An 18,879-nucleotide genomic window follows, 5' to 3' on the forward strand; every position below is an offset into this window, starting at 1 on the left:
ATATCCAACAATGAAAAAAAATTGAGAATGGAAATGGGGAATGTGTCAAAGAGACAACCCGACCAAATAAAAAAACAACAGCTGTATGTATATACATTGTCAACACTCAGGTTGTGATTTTGAACCCTGCACTCATCTCCAATCTTAATTGACTGGAATTGTCAGTTTTCCTGGTTGAAGTCTGTGTTTCTCTGAGAGCACTCTGGATTCCTCCAACTATACAAAAATAACTGCTGCTATATACTTAATAGTGCAATAAATGGAGACTCTTGTGAATATAAATGGAAAGGATAATAGTTCACATTCCAGTAAGATTGAATTAGTTGAAATGCAAAATAATAAATACTTGATTATTTAAAAAAAAATTAAATTACCCATAACCAGCAATTACTGAAATATACATGTATTGTAAATTCAGATATTATTGCAATGTTTTTATTATTGCAAAAAAAGCAACAGGTTGTAAATGTAATAAATTAATCAATCATTTTAAAAATTTTAATATGAATTCAACAGGATTTTTCTCAATATCACAAAAATCAAAATCTCGTTTTAGTCCAAAATAACAAAATCGCAATATATGCAAGCAATAATTTCTAAATTTACAGTATCCAACTTCATAAAAACAACTACATTTCTATCAAAGGAAAAGAAGATAGATTTTTATGATAATTGATTTTATTATATTTACAGAATAATGGACAATCTTAATGCCACTTTGAAAGATAAGATTGACCAATGCTCTGAGGACCACAGAATGGTATATTATAGTATTATAGAAGGACTGAAAATGACCAATCCTGTCTGTCACAATCCTGTTATGAACATCACCAAACCAACAACATGTCAACTTGAAAGTGCAGGATATTGTGTAGCTTCTGCCATGCCATGGCTTTCATCACAGGCTACACCAGACTATCAGCTCTGCTGGTATGTATAGTCAAATCTGGTTGCAATCATAGATACATAGTTTAAAATTCTTTTAAATACATGTATATTAATAATGGAGATTATGATATAGAAATGCAATACTTTTTCTTTCTAATTTGAGCAACACCAGAATGTCAACATCAAATTATTGTAATAATCACAACTCTGTAGCCTTATTTATTGACATATCACACATTCATCATAATAATCCTATGTATTTGTATTATAGGCATCTGTCAAGAGCTGTTACATGTGTACAACACTCGACCGAGCACTGCTCTGATGGAGAAAAGACTTACTTTAACGGACTGTTGTCCTATATACAGACAATTGTTGGAAACAGGTGCCCCCTACTGACCTCTTTGGTGGCATGTGGTGACTCAACTTCTATGGTTGGAGCTAAGTGTAGTGTCAAGGATGTTCATATGTGTGTTGATGCCTGGGAATCTTGCAGGTAGGTAACCTTGATAGAAATCAAGCCTCGAAGGTCAAAAGAAATTTTTGAACATAAGAACTTCTCTGCTGAAGATCATTTTACTGTTCTTATTTTAAATATCAGGAGTATATACATGTCAATAGAAAAAAATCTATTATACAACCCTCCCTGTTGAATTTTAAAACCTGCCATCAGAAAAATTAAGAGTATATTCAATTTCTACTATTGTTTGTCTGGCTTATTGGTATATTTGTACCTTATGTGAAGAATTTAGATATTATGACATTGTTTGTAACAAAGTTTCCAGTGTAACTTTTGTTAGGTGGTACAAATACACATTGACAGATAAGGAAGTTACTAGATAGTGATTGTAAATTTCCATTGCTGATCTGCATATGAGCTGAACAAAGAGTCAGCAGTTAAGAAAAATATGTGTGTTCATGATTTTGTTCATTAATAATTATGTCTTTGTCTGTAATAATGATGTGATATATGTGTGTTCATGTTTGTATTTATTAATAATTTTGTCATGGTTTGTTTTAGTGATGTGATATATGTGTGTTCATGTTTGTATTTATTAATAATTTTGTCATGGTTTGTTTTAGTGATGTGAGAACCACAACTGAGTGTGTCAATAGAAATTCCTACAACTGTTCTGCCTATGAAATGAAGCAGATTACAGGTTTTATGGAGATGACTTGGATGAACGTATTAAAGGTGTGTCCAGAGAAAGATATTGTAGCAGAGGCTTACTCCAAGGGATCCTGCTCCGCACCTCCAACCTGTTCACTGACTGAAGCTTACAACTGCTCCTTGAGATATGACAGCTCTGATTGCAGGTTAGTGGCAAATTTTATTGATTTATTTATAGTTGATCTGACCAAGATAAATTCAGGTTTTAGTTTTAATTGATTATTTTGCGTTTTTTACCAACTAAATATTTGGTACTCAATATGAAAAATAAAATGTTACTGAATTTGTTTGATGAATTTTAAACCTGCATTCCTGTCTATTTTAACATCATTTGAACAATAAGTGCATGCAGTAATTCTTTATGCTTGAGTTTAATTTATATATTTAATTTGACTTGAGTGTGATGGCTGCTTCCATAATTTTATATTTGTCCAATATTTTTATTGACTATTTTAAGTTTTGTTTTTCTTGAATTAAACCAATTACATAATCTAACTCTATTTTGTAGTCATATGGCTAATATAAAAACATGCTTTGAACAACACACAAGAGGATGCAGTAATCTACAGTTCATGATGGGCAAGGCAACTCTGGATTTCTACCAGAGAACAAAATACCCACTATGCACTGCGATTACCCCAACAGTTCCTGCTTATGCTGGAGATGTAACTGATTTCAACCGTATTTACCAATGTGTAGACAAGTATGTGAAAGGTTCACCAGTTGCTATGATGTCAGACATGCCCTTCACAAATGGTTGTGATGCATTCTGGGAGTTCCTTACCTGCATGGGTACTGGTGTGACTGCAGATGAAGCTGCCTGGGCTGGAATATTTGCTGGTCAAGCATTTAACACCACTGTTGAGTTCATGATGAGATTCTGTGCTCTACCAATAATGGATGAAGCAGATGTCGCTGACCCAGGTAATAATCACGTAGTCACGGTTACATCTTTGATTTACAGCAGTTTCAAAGAAAATTATTTCTTTTAACTTGTTACCAAAACATTCATTTTAGTAAGATTTCAAAGATAGGATTTTTATTTGGAAAAAAAACAATGGTTTTATTTAATGTGAAATTTTTAAATTATTTTTAAAGAACATTGGGATACATTTAGTAATAATGTATACCAATTAATTGTCATTTAGAAATATTTTAAAATTGCATATGTGCACATGAAAAACTAAAATTATTTGTTAAATTATTAGTGATGATATTATAATACAAAAACTCTCTGATATACTTGTGTAATAAAATCATATTATATCTATTTGCAGCTGATAAATGTGACAGGAACATGGCTGGTCAGTGCTTGACCATGTCTAACTTACATCTTATGCTGTCCAGTGTAATGACCATTTCAGATAAGAAAGCTCTCTGTTCAAAGTAAGTATATTCTCCTGGTCAGTCAGTATTGCTCTGAAAATGTACAGTTTACATTTAAGGATGTACTTAGGTGAGTTTAGGTGAAAATTAATAAATCAAGAAGTTAAAATTGATACTTTAAACTGGTAGAGCATCAATTAAGAATAAAAAAAAAAGCTAAACATATTGATAGGTCATGGACCTCCTTTTCGAGATATTTGAGATTTAAAATATGGCGGGAAAAGGCTAACTCGGACTTTTACCTTATATTTGCCTTGGTATTATTAGGTCTTAAAACAAAAGAAAAAAAATTAAGAATCTTCTAAAATTTTGGTAAATGACTTCTCATGAGCTATTACGTTTCATATGAAAAAATAATTTGGTGTTATGGGGCAAAATATTCTACATTATATTGTATGGAAAAAGCACAGAGGAGTCCGAACATTTGACACAAATTCCCAAACCTCACCTAAGTACATCCTTAATGCTTTCCAGTGTTCATTTCATAACTTTAGAATAGTTGAAAATCTTGGATCAAAACATTGTGAAAAAAGTAATTTATTTTCGTTTATAGTGGTAATTGAAACAACAACAAAACTAGTACACTATTGTATTTCTTTTTCCAATATTGTCTTTATCTTTAATTTCATAAAAGATTTTTTTGGGGTGAGCTCCTTAATTTAATATCAAGATAAATTTCTAGATATAAAAAAAAAAAAATTTAAATATTGAGTTGACTATTTATTTTTCAGGTCCAACAGTCCAATGGTAAACTGTGCACCTACATTAATGGGTTGTGCAAATACTACAAGTAATGCTGTCAGATCAGCACATGCTATTCAGGACTATGTCAGAATGTTTTCTGGTGTCTGTTCAGATGAACTTTGGATATGTTCCCCTGAAGATGCAATGTTTTGTGGGACATACATGAATGAGAGAATTGCCATGATGGCTGAGATGTCACCTAGAGGAATGAATTCCACTATGAATTCCACAGACATGGTTGATGAAAAAATGCATGAGGAACTCTGCAGGTAAAAACAAAATTAGGTGTGAGATTCTTTGCAGGAATGCGCAAAGGTAAAACGTGGAACAAGTTTGCACAAATGTGTGGCACTAAAATAAACAAATAATGTGTATATAAGTTGTCACAGAGCTCAAACATGAGTAGTGAAACTTGAAATATCTTGTTGTAAATCATTAAAATTATTTCAAACACCTGAATAGTTTTAAAAATATTATTTGAAGAATAATTGATGGAACTGCATCTTTCATTTTGGTTTAAAGTGATGTATTTCAGTCATGAACAAGGTTGTCAGATTTGGAAGAGGAATGGCATCAAATCATTAATTGTAATAGAGTTTGGAATAACAACAAAAGAAACTACTAGGAAATTCCTTGTATTGCTTATGTTTAAACCATGACAAATTTGGAAGATAATTATTTCTATTTTGAAATTCAACAGTGTCAAAATATAAGTTCTGCTACTTTACTTTCGTTCATATTGCTTTAAACTTGCAACACAGTTTTCCATTTAATTATCAAATACAGTAATTTTGGTTTGCTTAAAATAAGTGTTGCAATTTTGAAGACTGGACATTAACCATTTGAGATTATTGAATGCAAAATTAGTAAAGGCTGCATGCAAACTCTAATAATTTTTTTTTAATGTGATGCTTATTCCATCGCAAAAATGTCTAAATTTACATTAATCAAAACATATGTATCCTAACAATTATGGTTGTTTATTTTCAGAATATTCGATGAAACTTTGCACTGTACACAGCGTTTTACATTTGCCTGCAGTTCAGAAGTGGCTTCACATGTAAAACAGAGTGTAGCAACCTCTGTTTGTCTTGGTTACGACCTTTTCAAATACTGCCCATCTGTAACAAAGGTAACATCAGTTGACCTTCCAAAGTGCATGAGTGAAGATAAGGAAATGGATGATGACAGAAAGGATGATATGAAAGAGACAGACATCACTAAAGCAGATGACAAAGATACTCACATGATGGAAATGGAAGACGACCATTCAATGTGTTCATTAGACAGAGCCATGGAATGCGTTGGAATGATGTATTATGAATTACTTGGTCCATTCTTGGATTGTAGCAGATTCCATAGGTACGTTAACATGCTTGAAAACATTCTCTCAGATGTCCCTCGACCCAAACACATTCTCCAAAATATCCCCCAACATTTGTTGTATGTTAGCCAATGCCTTTATGTCAAGCTCAAACTTATTTTTCTAGTAAGATTATCTAAGATTTAAATTTTACCAAGATTATCATACCTAAGCTGACTACCATTGATCTTGTTTCCACTATCCATGTGATAAAACATTTTTGTTTTTATTAATTTTGTAGAACCTATGTGAAGACCATGAAGTGTGTACATGAGAGTACAAAAGATTGTATGAAGATGAATCCATCAGCTGCCATGTTAGCCCATGCTATCAGTAACATGACCATACAACAAGTCTACATGAAGTGTCCCAATGTTGTCATGACACCCTGCAGGGAACCAGATAATTGTGCCTTTGAGAAAGCTGGTGCCTGTTACTGGAGGTTCCAGCAACACTTCAATAACACACAAATAGGAGGGGAAGAATTATGTTTGTAAGTAGACAGATAAATAAGGGAGAAAACTCATAAGGCATTGATATTGCAATCTTGAAGAAATTGATCTACAAATGTAAACTTTTCTGCTAGACTTTATATCATGTTTAACATATGTATGGAAAAATGGATAAATATTTGATTTATTACCGTATAGCGGGTTATTTTCGCGGGTGTAAAATTTCGCGATTTTCATTGAACAAGGTATACGAAATATTTTGGCGGTTATTATTTTGGCGGATTAAAAACTTTTATTAATACCTTTGTATGTACACTTTTAATTTGGCGGAATTTATTTTGGCGATTAAGTTCTGTCCGCGAAAATAAGCGAAAATTTGCACCCCGCGAAAATAACACGCTATACGGTATGTGTGTAATCAGTCACCAAAGCAATCAAGCAGCTATATATTTGAAATGAAAAAAAGGAACATATGGTATGGATGATATCCTAAGAACACAAAAATAATTCAGAAATCCCTATGGTAATGTATAGAATAATTAACATTTGGAAAGCTGGTTAAATGATATAGTTTTGTTTAGAAATAGTCAAATTCATTCATGCACAATTATTTTTCTTTTCAGATCTAGTGAAGTTGCCAAGTATTGTTCCATGGAACATACAAAACAGTGTTCTATTTTCTCTCAGAGTACATTCCCACAAATGATCGACGAACACTTAAAATCAAGACATATAGACTGTAGTCCAAGTGCTGAAACATGTCTACACAAATATCAAATCACAGCTATGGGAATTATCCATGGTGACCTTACAATGGCTGCCATGGCAAAGAAGAGGGAGCAGATGACCTTGAGAATTGCTGACATGATGATGAACAAAGACAATATGGGTGAAATGATGGACAATGCTACTAGAATGATGTCCATTGATGAGAAAACAATGGCAGAAGCTTTCTTTAACTTCAGCACACTGTCCAAATATGCAGACAATAAAACGCTTCAATTGATGAAGAGTCACATTGAAAGTCTTGCTAGTTTGTCAGAGATGGATGATCCAATGGCTATGTACACTAAAGTCAAGATGTTACAGTGTGTTTCCTTTAACGAGGCTTGGTCATGTTTAATGGACAAGGGTGACGAGGCTGGTTTGTCACCAGAGGTTGTACATGTGTTGAATGAAACCATGGGAATGTTTTACAATATGGTCAGTGGCATGTGTAGCAGAGTTTCTGTTCTATACTTGATGGAAGGTAAGTAGTGATGACAAAAACCCTAGGTGTGAAATAGCCATTTTAGGTCAAGTACATTAGTTTCAACATGACCTGATAGTGATATTAAATAATTGTATTATGATTTTCTCCTTTTATTTTTCTCAAAAGCTTTCAATTTGTAAAATAAGAATATATTTTAACTTGCAGAAAATAAATATTATATCAATTACATTTATTTCTAATACCATTCTGGTATCAAAATATCAATTATAAACTTTTATCCCAAAAAGATGATAATTGATAATCTGCAAAAGACCAAATGATATATCTTTTTAACAAGATTATTAGTTTGTATTACAAAGGATTTGTTTGTGATTGATGAAAATTTGAATTTTATGATATTTTAGAACCAGAAACTTGTCAGATCTTGCCTGCCGCCATGACATTCATGAATCAGATCCAAAAATTGACCATTCCAGACTATGGACTGCCTCTTTTCTGTTTGTAAGTATAACTGAATATCCTTGAAACTGAAAAATAATTCTAGAATAGATTCTTTAACTGTTCTATCCACAATTGTGATTTCTTTTGTTTGAAAGGATAGAATATCCTGGGGTTAGGTTTGATTTTCTTTTATAACCAGGATGTGGGGAATTTGAATATGGGTCCTAGTGGATGGATTAATACAAAAAAAAATTATCAATGATTTTATGAGTTTTGTATGCTTTAATGTTCTGCTGTCAGGGTTTGGGATACCTTTACTTTTACAAAGATTCTTATATCTTTGACATACTGTAAATTCAGAAGTTATTGTGTGCATTTATTATTGCGATTTTGTCATTTTAGACTCATTATGCAATTTTAATTTTTACGATTTTGAGAAAAATCCTGTTTAATTCATATAAAATATTTCAAAATGCGAGTATAAATTATTGAGTTTACAACTCTGTCGCATTTTGCAATAATAAAAACCTCACAATAACTTCTGAATTTACAGTATTGAATATTATTCTACAATATAAGAATAAGATGTAATGTAATTATCAACCAGACATCTTTCCCCCAGAGACCAAGCGATGTGAAAGTTTTAAACTATAGGTCACAGTACCTTCAGTAATGATCAAAACCAGTATAACATATCAAGCTTTATAAGATTAAAACCCCATCTTCACCCATACTCATAATCAGAACTTATTCTACAGACTTAAAATTGTCAACATTAAGATTTTCTGTTTTCAGAACCAATGAATTGTCAGCAGCTATAGATAAAGTGAAGGAATACTCAGGTTCATGCTCTGAAGGGATTAGAGGACAATTTGATAAATTGAACGCTGATGTTGAAGTTGCCAGGGACACACTTTGTAGAGCCAAAGGAGACTGTATGTCTAGCCAAGCTCAGCAATGTGTTAACACATTGAAATCACAAACAGATTGCAGGTACAGGACATCATTTTGTATTGTATTAGACCCGGTAGATATAATGTCCTCTGACAGGAATTTTAATCTTTCTTAAGAAAAAATGAAATCTTTTGGAAAAATTCAAATGTTGCATTTATATTGTAGTCAGCATTTCTGTACACTAAATGGTTTCCTACTATAAAATTTGTTCTAATATATCAGTTTCTATAAAATTTGTTCTAATATATCAGTTTCTATAAAATTTGTTCTAATATATCAGTTTCTATAAAATTTGTTCTAATATATCAGTTTCTATAAAATTTGTTCTAATATATCAGTTTCTATAAAATTTGTTCTAATATATCAGTTTCTATAAAATTTTAACACATTCTTAAGAAATGAAGTGGTGTTTTATTATTTATTTGGAAATAGTAAGTTTTGTAAGTCTGTTTACCATCTTTAACTAAATAAACCTCACTCTTTAAAAGGATCTATAAAGAATCAAATCATTTTGTTTTTGTATATTTCAGTACATATGAGACAACCCATGCTTGTGTTGAAGTAGAGCTGAAGTTTTGTAATGCTAGTGTTTCTGATCCAATAAGACAAGAACTCCAGCAGTTGTATACAACACTGTCCTGTGAGAAACTCCCAGCTATCAAGGTTGGTCTTAAAGAAGTATACTTACTCTTTCTGACATAATAAATGTACTACATGTATTTTTGTTATATATTTATGTTGGATAATTTTGAATAATCCAGAAATATAGGTTGTTCTGTTAAGTGTATCTCTCTTGGTAATTGACAATATATTTTTTTACCCCCGCTTTAAAAAAGTGAGGGTATACTGTTTTTTACTTCAGAATAGAATTTATGTAAAAAAAGTATTGCGTTTTAACTCATTTATTTGTAATTTGTTACTCCTAAATGGAATCTAATTATATTTTGTAATAGATTAATTGTAAGGGTATGAATTGCATGCTGAATGAAAAGTGTTTAGATATCCATACTGAAGGGGATTTACATTTATAAAGGAAAATCTTATGATAAACCTGGGAACAATAAATATATTTTTTCCTCAATAAACTGAACTGCCCCCCCCCCCCCCCTTTTTTTTAAACTTATTTGCAGGTGTTAATCATTATGGTTTTTTTTTCAGGTACCAACAACAGTATTACGTTTATTAGAAGGAGGAGCACCAACAACCTTAGATATTACTGTAGAAGAAGATCCAGCACTTTGGTGTGCTAATGGACAGACATGTGAAATTAAGTTTGACCTTGACATTGAGTCTGGCAATGACAAGTAAGTCATCATACAGGCATACAGTGTTCATCAACATGCATATTATTCTTTATTTCAAATGGGTTTTTTTATTCTTTGAATTTGGGCTACATATGAAGATTGATCTTATAAGCTACTGACAAAATTGTGTAGACAAATTTTGCAGAATAATCATGTAGAAGGCCTCAAACTTTTATATCATGATACATCATAAACTTTTTTAGAGAATTATGGTTGAATACCATAGTCATCTAGTTTTTTTTCTGTGACATAATGTTATCTTCATTTGATTTTTTTCTTAATCGTATGCAAACATATATTTTAGAGGAAAAAAAATTTATAGTTTTTTTTTAATTGAGGCTCTAATACACTTCAAACCTTCTTTTAGCAAGGTAATTTTCATCTTGTATTTTTACAGATGTAAAGATGGCAGCAACATACCACAGATAGTGGTAGCAGACGACACTGGATCATGTCAGAGAACTATCACCACTCAGAACTGGAACACACCAGTATCATACACACTGTTTGCTAGAGTAGATAATAGATATGACGACTCACATAACCTGAACATCAACATAACTGCTCACAAGTTTGTTGATGGAACTAAAGTGTTGACCAGAATTATCTCACGATTAGAGGTAAAAAAAATGTTCAATTTATAAGAAATTAAAGGAGGAAAACTTAGAAATAATTGTATGAAAATCAGATTCCAGTTTTGATTAAATCTTTCTTATGAACTTCAAGTGTTTTAAAGCTTTCTTTTCAAGGATTTTTATATAAAACTGATTTTTGTACATATGCAAAGACTAATAGAATTCAATTGTTTTGTGTTCTGAAAATAAAAATGTTCTTTGTGGACATATGTGTAATAAATAACTTATGATTGTTTAAAGGTTCAGCTGTTATTCTAAATCATATTGATGTTAAGAGACAAAGTTTGAAAAAAATCATAAAGGATTTATTAAAGTTATAGTCAAATTTATAAAATATAAATGGATGACCTGAACATATAGAAAGTTGTATGTATTTTGTAGGTTGTTGTTGTAAACACTGACCAACAAGCTATGTGTACTTCCATGGGTGGAAATCAGCTGTCATCATTTGATGGACTGTAAGTATAAACAATCAAATACACAGGATAAGGTTTTAGAAAAAGACATGACATCTCATTTCTTTATAACAATTATGAGGTTTGGTCCTCCAAAGTCTTAAGAGAAGAGGATGTTAGCAATTATAGTCCACCATACGACCTTCATAAATAAGTACATTCTATGATGTGTACAAAAAAGTATGTAGTAAGGGCATTTTCATTCATGACATATTGGTTTGTAAGAATCAAGTAAGCAATTAAAGGCAAACTTACCATACCTCTTTTAAAATATGATGGGGGATGCTTATTTAAGAACGATATCATGAAAAATTATAGGATATAATCAAATGAAAAATATAATGCATGATTGGATAGAATAAAAAGTGCCTTTCAACAACAACCCTTACATTTATTGTCTTGAAAATTCATGAAATATTTTCCACAGGATGTTAAACAACCAACAATCAATCAAACATCATTTATTTCTGAATCTGCCCTCAGCCAAGCAGTGTAGTTTCCTAACAGTTGTAACTACATTTTATTTTTTATATTTACAGGTTTGAGACTGTCAGATACCAGGGAGAATTTATTGTATACAAAAACAAGGAATTCCCACAAGAGGTAAATTTTTAGGGAGAATATTAAAACAGTACAGCTTGCAGTCAATGTTCTCTTAGGAAATGATATTTTATGCCTTGGAAATAATTATGTATATAAGAAAAATATATTAAACTAAGAAAATGTATGTTAGTATAAACAGAGTTCAGTCCCAATAAGGGCAGGGATATGACAACTTAGCTAATTAACATATTCATACACATGAGATCGCTATTTTTCAAGTTTTTAATGCAAGGTTTACCAAACATCTTGCTATTGTGAAATGATAAATAGTCAACAGCTGGGTAAAGAAGAATTTGTTACTCAAATGATATTTTGAAAAATTTAATTTTATTTTCTTTGCCTATATATATTTAATTTTGAATACAAATTGTGTTTGTAATTGTGCCGTAATAATGAGATTGGTTGACGAAACTCTCAACATTTATCTTTTAGGTTCACACATTGTACCAGACTTGTTCACCATCTGATTCTAACTTGTGTATATGTGCTGTAATGGTGAGAGTTGGTGACGATTCTCTCACCATTGACAAGTGTAGACGATCGGGTCAGACAGGTGCTGTAGCTCCATCTGCCTTATTCTACAAATCAGGACAAATAGCAGAAGGATTCAGGATCTATGTGGCCAATGATGGACAAATTGTCAGAGTAAGCACATTTGACATTTTATTTCCTATTTCTATAAAAGTTGCATATGCTATTGGTGCCTCTTTAAAAAATATCAGAGAACTTTAGTTTCAATTTCAAGTATTTATTATTATGCAATGTTTGAGTGAATGTCAGTTATGAAAAAAAAAAATAAAAAAAAAAAATTGTAGAACAGAATTTAAAGAAGATTCAGAGTTCAACCATTGTTGTTTTATATATAGAATTTGTTTACATAATAAGATATTTTCTTTTCAGCTTATGTTGCCAACAGGAACTATTGTTAGTGTTGACATTAGCGACATGCAGCTATCTATTTTACCTTCTTCATTAGATTGGCTCAGATCAGAAGGTAATAGTTTAACCTTAACATTACTTTTACAACAAGATAGATGATGTTGTAACCAACTATTTAATTTGTAATGCAAAAATTATTGAGCTTTCAACTCTTGATTGAATTTTATGGAAATTATTTTTTGAAAGAAAAAAATGAAATCCTAATTATCTTATAATAAAAGAGCATATTAAATATGTTGATCAGTACCAGACACTGTATCTGTCAATTTTAGAGCTTAGAATAATTGCAGGGACAATATTGTATAACATGATAAAAGAAAATATTTGATCAGATATTATGGGCTAAAATTTCAGCGAACTCAAGATGAAGAGTAACTCTCTTATGCAATATTCTAAAACATGACTGCATTTTACTGTAATTTTAACATTTTACAGGTTTGTGTGGAAGTTATGATGCCAATAAATTTAACGATGCCATGTCTAAAGACGGAACTATTATGAGTCTGGTTGATAATGCTGCTCCCGACCAATTTGCTTCATCTTGGAGGTAATATATATATATGTGACAAAATTGGTATTTACTTCTGTCGATGAATCTTAAGTTTTAAAATTTCTTTCCTGAATTGATGAATGTCATGTACAGATTAATATGAAGATTCAATTTAGTTGTAATTATCTTAAAATTTAGATTTCAAGATAAATTAATGTATCAATTTGGTAATACATGTACCATAAACTTTTTTTGTCTTTTGATTTCTTTTTAACTTGATGAATACCTAGCTGCCACATACATTTTCTTTTCATAAATGTAAAACAAGAGTTACAAGCATGATATATACATTTATGATGTTGTTTTGAATATACACATTTGCTTCAACAGAGTTTCAGTATATGAAAGTTTGTTTTCTGGAGTAAGAACTGTTTCTACATCAGCCTACAAGAGTTACTGCACCTGCCCAGCAGATAGTTCTGCACCTGTTTGTAAAGAAATGAGGATAGTTGAGTCATGTGACCTGGTCTCAGGTATGTATCTTATTCTGCAGAACATTTAAGAATAAGATTCACATTATTTGAATCTGTGAACAAAAGCAGGAAAAGTTGTCATAGCGGCAATGCTATTTAGGACAGTGTAATTATTTTTGTATGTCTATGAACAGAAGCTGGAATTCTTGTCCCTAAGTGGCACTGTCATTTAGGTGAATTGTAACAGTTTGTCTATTTGTCTGTGAAACCTAAATGCATTGTGAACACAGTGCTATTCTGAGACCATTTGTCCAAGTGTTTTCTTACTCCATTGTTGACCATGCTATACTGCCATAATTGGTGATCTATATGAGTGGCATACATAGAGAATATTGAACATTCTTTTGTCATTGTATGTTGTTTAGTACAATGTGGTGGAAAAACTTAAAACCTCTCAAAAAGTACAAGACGTTCACTTTGAAATATAAAATCACTATACAAATGAAAGATACTAGAAATTATAAGAAAGAAATAGTTGAATCAACAAAAGGACATGAATACGTAATTCTTAACACCTGACTGCAAGACCCTAATGGTTAGTCAAGGTGGTTAAAAACCACCATTACAAGACCCTCATGCGTAGTCAAGGTTGTTAAAAACCACTCTTGCAAGACCCTCATGCGTAGTCAAGGTTGTTAAAAACCACCCTTGCAAGACCCTAATGGTTAGTCAAGGTCGTTAAAAACCACCCTTGTCATCATTAACATAAACAGATCTATGTTTAATATAAAATATTGAATATTTCAGGAGTGGATGTTACATCAACCATTGAAGGAACAGCTGTCAATCAAGACAACTCTCAGACAAGGAAGAAGAGACAAACTGTTGACCCGTTGTCAGGTCTAGATGTTGATTATACTTACATCGTACCAGAGGTTTGTATCTAAAGTTTATAGTTATATCTATAAGACAAGGAAGAAGAGACAAACTGTTGACCCGTTGTCAGGTCTAGATGTTGATTATACTTACATCGTACCAGAGGTTTGTATCTAAAGTTTATAGTTATATCTATAAGACAAGGAAGAAGAGACAAACTGTTGACCCGTTGTCAGGTCTAGATGTTGATTATACTTACATCGTACCAGAGGTTTGTATCTAAAGTTTATAGTTATATCTATAAGACAAGGAAGAAGAGACAAACTGTTGACCCGTTGTCAGGTCTGGATGTCGATTATACTTACATCGTACCAGAGGTTTGTATCTAAAGTTTATAGTTATATCTATAAGACAAGGAAGAAGAGACAAACTGTCGACCCGTTGTCAGGTCTAGATGTTGATTATACTTACATCGTACCAGAGGTTTGTATCTAAAGTTTATAGTTATATCTATAAGACAAGGAAGAAGAGACAAACTGTTGACCCGTTGTCAGGTCTAGATGTTGATTATACTTACATCGTACCAGAGGTTTGTATCTAAAGTTTATAGTTATATCTATAAGACAAGGAAGAAGAGACAAACTGTTGACCCGTTGTCAGGTCTAGATGTTGATTATACTTACATCGTACCAGAGGTTTGTATCTAAAGTTTATAGTTATATCTATAAGACAAGGAAGAAGAGACAAACTGTTGACCCGTTGTCAGGTCTAGATGTTGATTATACTTACATCGTACCAGAGGTTTGTATTTAAAGTTTATAGTTATATCTATACGACAAGGAAGAAAAGACAAACTGTTGACCCGTTGTCAGGTCTGGATGTCGATTATACTTACATCGTACCAGAGGTTTGTATCTAAAGTTTATAGTTATATCTATAAGACAAGGAAGAAGAGACAAACTGTTGACCCGTTGTCAGGTCTAGATGTTGATTATACTTACATCGTACCAGAGGTTTGTATCTAAAGTTTATAGTTATATCTATAAGACAAGGAAGAAGAGACAAACTGTTGACCCGTTGTCAGGTCTAGATGTTGATTATACTTACATCGTACCAGAGGTTTGTATCTAAAGTTTATAGTTATATCTATAAGACAAGGAAGAAGAGACAAACTGTTGACCCGTTGTCAGGTCTAGATGTTGATTATACTTACATCGTACCAGAGGTTTGTATCTAAAGTTTATAGTTATATCTATAAGACAAGGAAGAAGAGACAAACTGTTGACCCGTTGTCAGGTCTAGATGTTGATTATACTTACATCGTACCAGAGGTTTGTATCTAAAGTTTATAGTTATATCTATAAGACAAGGAAGAAGAGACAAACTGTTGACCCGTTGTCAGGTCTAGATGTTGATTATACTTACATCGTACCAGAGGTTTGTATCTAAAGTTTATAGTTATATCTATAAGACAAGGAAGAAGAGACAAACTGTTGACCCGTTGTCAGGTCTAGATGTTGATTATACTTACATCGTACCAGAGGTTTGTATCTAAAGTTTATAGTTATATCTATAAGACAAGGAAGAAGAGACAAACTGTTGACCCGTTGTCAGGTCTAGATGTTGATTATACTTACATCGTACCAGAGGTTTGTATCTAAAGTTTATAGTTATATCTATAAGACAAGGAAGAAGAGACAAACTGTTGACCCGTTGTCAGGTCTAGATGTTGATTATACTTACATCGTACCAGAGGTTTGTATCTAAAGTTTATAGTTATATCTATAAGACAAGGAAGAAGAGACAAACTGTTGACCCGTTGTCAGGTCTAGATGTTGATTATACTTACATCGTACCAGAGGTAAGTATCTAAAGTTTATAGTTATATCTATAAGACAAGGAAGAAGAGACAAACTGTTGACCCGTTGTCAGGTCTGGATGTCGATTATACTTACATCGTACCAGAGGTTTGTATTTAAAGTTTATAATGATATCTTTATCATCCGCTTAATTCAAAAGACAATTTATAAGTTTGATGCATTTCTGTCAAAAACTCATACCAGAGGTTTGTATTTAAAGTTTATAATGATATCTTTATCATCCCCTTAATTCAAAAGACAACTTATAAGTTTGATGCATTTCTGTCAAAAACTCTTGTTCTAGTGAACATCTCTATGTGTTTAGGGGTGTCGTCACTTCCTTTCCAATGTTGAGCTAATGGTTGGAAAACTATAATGCTATATTGAAAGAAACATTCAGCAAATTAAATTCTAATAATTGACAATCAGCACTGCTGTCATTAGGGAATTGTGATTAAGTACTTACAAAACAAACATTATTTCTATTTCATCCTTCACAATGACGATCACTAAGATGCTTGATGAACTTTAATAGTGCAGGGATACAGGCCATCCCCTCCATCTGGTTAATGACGTCATAAAGGCAGGCATAATTGAGTTTTTTTCCCCTGTAATGGATGAACTTGAAAGTGGTCTATTAAAATTTCTTACATAGTTGGTTAGTCACATCATTGATAGAGTGAATATTATGATTGTAATGCCTTTTGAACTAAAAAGACGAGTGTATATTCTATCTAACATACTCTCATGCACTATAAAATAGTCTAAATAACTGTTGAAAATACCTTCCACAAAATATTTGAAGACATATATTCCACATACAAGGTTATAAGTATAGAATCAAAATTTAATCTATTTTTAGGCTACATGGTCTAACAACTGGAATGAGACTTCAGCCAGACAGCATTGTGCCAACCTATTGACCGGGTCAGATCTTGGACAGCTCTGTACTGCTGCCACAGGATACACCTTCCAAGCTGAAGTTGAGGCTTGTATTCAAAATATCAAGGTAATATTCTATTCATATGTAACTGAAAGTACAGTTAGAGTGATATATTTTCAAAAGTATTATTTTTGCTCTTTTAAGGTATTAATGATAGAAAAGAAAAGTAAGCAATATTTTAAAAAAGAAAGATGAGAACATAACTGCAAAAACTATTTGCCAAAAATTGAATACTTTTAAACAGTCAATTTTTTTTTCTTTCTCAAATTATTTCCTTAATTTGACAGATGATGTATAGTAATGTATAATTATTTACAGATAAATGGCCACACCAATTCCTTAGGGTCATATGTAGAAGCCATGAAATCTAAATGTGTAGCTGAGGTTGCTAAGAACCTACCAAGTCTGTCAACAGATCCATCACTACTAGCTACAATTCTCAGAAATACCTGTCCAAATGATTGTTCAACTCAAGGAACATGTTCAGACCAAGGTATGTTGTTATAGAGGGAGGGTAACTAGGATGGGAATGTTTTAAAACTAGCTATTCTGGCCTCATTGTCAGTTGAACCTGTCAAAATGGAAAATGATGTTCATTACATTGTCTTAAATAAATTTGGTATTCCAAAAAAGAAATCATTATGCAATTATTCTTGATTACGGTACATTTTTTTAAAAATTATTTAGATAAAAACAGAATTTGGAGAATACATAACTCAAGTTGAAACTATATTGATAAAACATTCTAACTTCAAATTCTTTCTCTTTAGAAACTTTTATACATGCTACGTTGACTGTTTAGTTAATAGAAATGCTAAATCATGAGTTTTCTCCCTTTATCTTTTTAGGAACTTGTAACTGCTACGGTGATTGGGTATCAGCAGATTGTTCAGTCAGTAGATATGCTGAACCAACACTTATCTCCCTAAGAGATGGTGATGTGTGTGATTCCAATTCTTGCAACAGTGTATTTGTACTGGGACAGAACTTCATCGAGCAGACTACACTGTCTTGTCATTACCAGGTATGATTATCTCCCTTTGTATTTTTTTTTATTTATTTGAAATAAGTATAGAAAATGGTTTTGGTAACTTAAGGATAGAATTTCACTGAATATGCTACATTTTTGTGTTAAAAGTATTTACAATTAAAACCAATAGAGGAGTAATGCTAAATTTAAGTCTTAAAAAAAAAATTAAACAAGAAAAATTTGACAACCAGAAGTAACCTACACTAGATGGTTTATCCACCGTTGTGTGGATTTTTTGGGAAAGATTGTATTATTTATAAAAAACTCATTTGAGGAACAAAATTTATATTACATTAAATATATGACCATTCTCAAAGAATGAGTTAAGATGAAAGCAGCAATGAATGTTAGAAAAGGAATATAAGATCCTGAAGTCAACAGCAATATACTTTTTTGTACCTATAAAACTAATAATCAAATTAAAAATGAGTAGAGATTAAACATATTTATTAGGCAGACCTTTTCCTTCTTAGCAACTGACAAGGTATATCAAACTAAACAAAGGTTTCTATTAAAAAGATGAAAATTTCCACAACAATCATGTATAGAAGGAATTTCAACTTATATTAATGCAGGTGTGTAGAAATCAGAAATCTTTAAGCTATTTTAACCACATCTTCTGTTTTACATATCTTTAGCATAGAATTAAATTAAAATATC

The 18,879-nt window shown here is 31.9% G+C and overlaps 1 protein-coding gene across 2 annotated transcripts in view; it reads left to right on the forward strand.

Annotated features, from left to right (window-relative positions):
* LOC134715647 (uncharacterized) overlaps positions 1-18,879 on the forward strand; it is an 89,582-nt gene that overhangs the window by 63,273 nt on the left and 7,430 nt on the right. For both annotated transcript variants that reach the window (XM_063577976.1, XM_063577977.1), the window contains exons 72-95: positions 694-930; positions 1,160-1,384; positions 1,972-2,205; positions 2,568-2,983; positions 3,337-3,445; positions 4,177-4,458; positions 5,180-5,551; positions 5,794-6,045; positions 6,628-7,253; positions 7,622-7,718; positions 8,454-8,651; positions 9,143-9,275; positions 9,771-9,916; positions 10,314-10,536; positions 10,933-11,009; positions 11,546-11,609; positions 12,042-12,254; positions 12,510-12,603; positions 12,984-13,095; positions 13,429-13,571; positions 14,319-14,446; positions 17,109-17,255; positions 17,508-17,682; positions 18,038-18,213. In XM_063577976.1, coding sequence (XP_063434046.1) covers positions 694-930; positions 1,160-1,384; positions 1,972-2,205; positions 2,568-2,983; positions 3,337-3,445; positions 4,177-4,458; positions 5,180-5,551; positions 5,794-6,045; positions 6,628-7,253; positions 7,622-7,718; positions 8,454-8,651; positions 9,143-9,275; positions 9,771-9,916; positions 10,314-10,536; positions 10,933-11,009; positions 11,546-11,609; positions 12,042-12,254; positions 12,510-12,603; positions 12,984-13,095; positions 13,429-13,571; positions 14,319-14,446; positions 17,109-17,255; positions 17,508-17,682; positions 18,038-18,213 — 4,879 coding nt within the window. The remainder of the gene's footprint in view (positions 1-693; positions 931-1,159; positions 1,385-1,971; positions 2,206-2,567; positions 2,984-3,336; positions 3,446-4,176; positions 4,459-5,179; positions 5,552-5,793; positions 6,046-6,627; positions 7,254-7,621; positions 7,719-8,453; positions 8,652-9,142; positions 9,276-9,770; positions 9,917-10,313; positions 10,537-10,932; positions 11,010-11,545; positions 11,610-12,041; positions 12,255-12,509; positions 12,604-12,983; positions 13,096-13,428; positions 13,572-14,318; positions 14,447-17,108; positions 17,256-17,507; positions 17,683-18,037; positions 18,214-18,879) is intronic.

The sequence above is a fragment of the Mytilus trossulus genome, chromosome 4 (assembly GCF_036588685.1).
Source record: "Mytilus trossulus isolate FHL-02 chromosome 4, PNRI_Mtr1.1.1.hap1, whole genome shotgun sequence".
Taxonomy (NCBI): domain Eukaryota; kingdom Metazoa; phylum Mollusca; class Bivalvia; order Mytilida; family Mytilidae; genus Mytilus; species Mytilus trossulus.